Raw genomic sequence first — 3,915 nt, 5'->3', positions numbered from 1 at the left:
AAACAAATCATTGCAATTATATGTTATCAATATTTCTTACCTTTTATAGTCTCATCCAACTTTATGTTGAATTACATAAATCGGAAAGACATTTTCAAACTTTAAATGATGTATGAGTCAGTAAATAAAAAGAACATTTTTGTGTCAAACTGTTCTGGTAAACAATATTTTGATGTGAATATAAACGAACTAGTACTGAAAGACCTGCACCTGATACCATCAGATAAAAGTACATCATAGCGTAATTAGCAAACATTGCTTAAAGCAATGTAATTTTATGAAGTTAATCAACACTACATAATTAATTGCTAATTGCTAACCAGCGGGCTTTACCTATATATTCTGTTGTTCCTGTTGTTTCTGCTTGTCTGATATATATTTTGAAGAAGAAAAATTAGTTATCAATAATCTTTAACACAAACGAGGCATTTTAACGTTTAAGTACAGATCATTCCTATCTTGGTGCATTTTCCAGGATTTGGCTCGGCATAAGATAAAGAAAGGTTGATAACTGTATTTTTGTATTTTTAAAAACTAAATGACCTTTAGATAACTCATACAGCGCTTCTATTGTTGTTGTTGTTGATGATGCTGCTGCTGTTGTTGCTGTGAAATCCCGGATTTCACAATCCCTATTAAAACATCCTCTTTCCAGAAAAACGTTAAACTCAACACTATCAAAGTTCATCGCAGTCTAAAATGGAGACCATTAACCGTTTCTTATCTGCTATTTTAAATCCGTTTCATCACCGTTAATATTTGCGAGTTTATTGTGTCCTTTCTGGAGCATATTGTATAGCTTTAAGCAATTTCACCTAGAAATAAGACCACGAAGCACAGTAAAACAACTTTTTTAGTCATAAGATATCATACGGTTTAATAAAAACTTCGCAGACACATAGAATATGATAAGTAAAACTATGAGTTGGTGATTTGAAATGGCATGCTGTAATTTTTAGAGAAAAAACGCACACACAATTACACAATACAATGTCTAATGTCATGCCTTGGTGACATTTTCTTTGTAACAAGAATGGCAGTTGGTAAAACTATGTTTGATCAATAACTTTATTGTTGAAATGTCTATTCATATAGGTAACTTGCAATAGTGTGGGTTGAAATGAACATACATTTTCGGAAAAGGTAATTGTATATACATACAGTCAGGACTCATTATAACGACACTGTTGGTTCCCAAACGATATGTCAGTATAGCGAATTTGTCAGTATATTGAATTTCATCATTCTTCATATAATGATATGCTTATTTACTGGTATCTGAATATTATGTATTTAGATCTATAATAAACATCTATTATGAAAAAGATTTTTTTGTTTATGTTTTCACTTTATTATACACATTACATATCATACACATAAAACAACAACTTTATTAAAATTATAACAACTAAAATGACTGTAGTTAAAGATTGATATGAAAATGATAAAACTTTATATAATAAAAAGCACATACAATGATAGGACTTTTAAAAGTTAAATCTTTAAAAATTGATTGCACTTTGTTTGATGTCTTTGTCAATTAACAAAAAAAGTCTTTGATACTTTTTTGAACTTCGTTTGATTTTGTATTGTTTATAGCAGACATCAATGCCCAGGCAGAGTCTAAATATTTCGGATCAAAGAGGGTACCCTGTTGTTCTAAAAAATTTATCACATCGTTCAAGCTATTTCTCGCCTGAACTTTCGTAACTTTCCTTAAAACTGCTACATCAGTGTCTTAGTGTTTGTTAGCAACAACCCACTTTCAGTATGGCTAGATGCGTTGTCAACAAGTAAAACAACATGTTTTCCTTGTAAACGCATAGACTTGTCAAATTGCTTCAACCAATCTTGGAATACAGAGGACGTCATCCAGGCTTTTTTGTTATAAGTGTAATTTACATATATCTTCGGATCAAAAGTTTTACCAAAACATCTAGGCCTGGCACATTTCCCAATTACAAGCGGTTTTTGCTTGTCCGTTCCAGAAGCATTGCAGCAAAGGGCAATGGAAATTCTCTCTTTCGATCGTTTAAGTCCGTAGATCGAACCAGAGGCAAGTGTTGAATTTGGGCCGAGTCGATAAAACAAGCCAGTCTCGTCAAGATTATAGACGTCATCGGCATCATACACCTCTAATAAATCCTTCAGTTCACTGCGACCTAAAAATAAAAGCAAAAGAAAACGTTTTACTCACAATTTCGGTTTTCTTTAAACATGTTAAAATGACACCAAAACTCTAATTAGGAGAGTACTCCGGAAAAGATAACTCGTTACCAATTCCGATTGATTAACTCCCTTAGTTTTTCAATACGTTTGAGTACGGTTTTAATATTAAATATAAATTCATTATTAGAGATGATTTCAATCAGGTTAAGAATTTATTTAATATAATTATTAAACCAATAATAACAATAAAAATCTAACCAGTATTCACGAGAGATAGATCGACGCTTCCTGCTTCTCCGTGGGCTTTAAAGGATTTCAGTCCGTGGCGTTGTTTGAAGCGCTGTACCCAGCCCTTGCTGTACTGAAAGTTTTCTTCGATTTCAAATTGTTGTCCGAATATTTTAGCTTTAGACATTAACATTTCGTCTGATATCATAGCATTTTTACTCCTCATATCGTTAAACCACATGAACAACGCGTTTTCAAGAGTTTCATATTTTCCACTTCGATGACGCACACGTTTTGATTTTGGAGAGTTAGTTATTGTCTCTTTGTTTTTTAAAATGTCACTCACTGTCGATCTCCCTATTTTAATGTTCCATACATTTGAAAAATGAACACTAATATCACTTTGTGTAACATCCTTTTTACTTTCTTTATATGAAATGATTTCGTATTTTTGTTCAAAAGTTAAATTAGTCCGTTGACGTTTAGCTGGAGGTTCTGCCATTATTTTAATAAAAAAGTTGATAAGTGTAAGAAAATTCTGCTGTCAACAACACGTTGGTATTGTAATAAGGTGTAACAACCAATTGACCAAGCTACAATACCTGTTTTAACACCTTTCGACTTTTGTTCACGGCTCAATTATACGCGAGCTTGACTGACCAAGTGTCAGTATAACGGGTACTGATTGTATAGAAAATAACACGTTTGGTTCCCAATTTTATTGTGTCGGAGTCGGAATACGAATTTTCCGTTATAATGGATTATAATTATGTTGAAAAAAATTGGTTCCCACCAATTCACTGTCGTTATTTGAATTTGTCAGTATAATGGATTCTGGTGTATTGAGTCCTGACTGTATTCATTTTTTAGCCGGTGCCTACAGGGAAGCCGACGTTTGACAGTATCGTCCATAAACTTGCTCAACCAAATTAAGTCAGCAACATTTTCAATTTTACTATGTTAGGTGGTCTTTGAGCTTTCTATTTTGTCTTTTTAATTTATTTTACTATTACTGGAACTCTTCGACTCTTTACATTTGAGTCATTTGGTTAGATTTTACGGACGTTTTGACTTTTATTTTTTTCTGTCCTTTTAAACAGCGTATGATCTCCGAACATTTCATTGCATACACTTTTAATAACTGTTAACTGGGAAAAGACGAGGCAATTTTTACACCTTTCTAGCGATGAAAGAAAATTGTATGCTTGATATGTGTAATAAACCCCTGACAAAGGACTAATTACCGAAAGAACTTTGATATCTTATACACTATATGCAATGTTGTTTCTTGAGATTCTGTTAAAACAATTCTTACGTACTTTTACTCTTCTTTGGAACCTGTGTTTTTGAAAGTCATTTTGTATAATTAAATGTACTTGTAAATATATAGTTTAAAATTAGGCTCAGAAGTGTGTATAATTAACTATAATTACAGGTACATTTTAACACATTGCGTTAATTGCTTATCAAATATTAAAATGTACGCGTAATGCGGACATTTGTACCTTTGTGCATCTT

The 3,915-nt window shown here is 32.3% G+C and overlaps 1 protein-coding gene across 1 annotated transcript; it reads right to left on the bottom strand.

Moving 5' to 3' along the window:
- Positions 1 to 1,725: 1,725 nt before the first annotated feature.
- Positions 1,726 to 2,899, bottom strand: LOC132726484 (tigger transposable element-derived protein 6-like). Its single transcript, XM_060711804.1, has 2 exons — positions 2,428 to 2,899; positions 1,726 to 2,162 (listed from the first exon to the last, which is right to left on the bottom strand). Exons 1-2 carry the CDS (start codon positions 2,897 to 2,899, stop codon positions 1,726 to 1,728), a joined length of 909 nt encoding a protein of 302 aa, XP_060567787.1.
- Between the last annotated feature and the right edge of the window lie 1,016 nt (positions 2,900 to 3,915).

This window comes from Ruditapes philippinarum, unplaced genomic scaffold (genome assembly GCF_026571515.1).
Source record: "Ruditapes philippinarum isolate M1 unplaced genomic scaffold, ASM2657151v2 ctg33_1_1_1_1, whole genome shotgun sequence".
NCBI classification, from domain to species: Eukaryota; Metazoa; Mollusca; class Bivalvia; order Venerida; family Veneridae; genus Ruditapes; species Ruditapes philippinarum.
The sequence above is the reverse complement of the archived record's forward strand: the minus strand, read 5'-3'. Positions and strand labels throughout refer to the sequence as shown.

Coding starts and splice junctions, on each gene's coding strand:
- LOC132726484 (XM_060711804.1), bottom strand. CDS start 2,899: ATGGCAGAACCTCCAGCTAAACGTCAACGGACTAATTTAACTTTTGAA. Junction 2,163..2,427: donor TCTATCTCTCGTGAATACTG/GTTAGATTTTTA, acceptor TTTTATTTTTAG/GTCGCAGTGAACTGAAGGAT.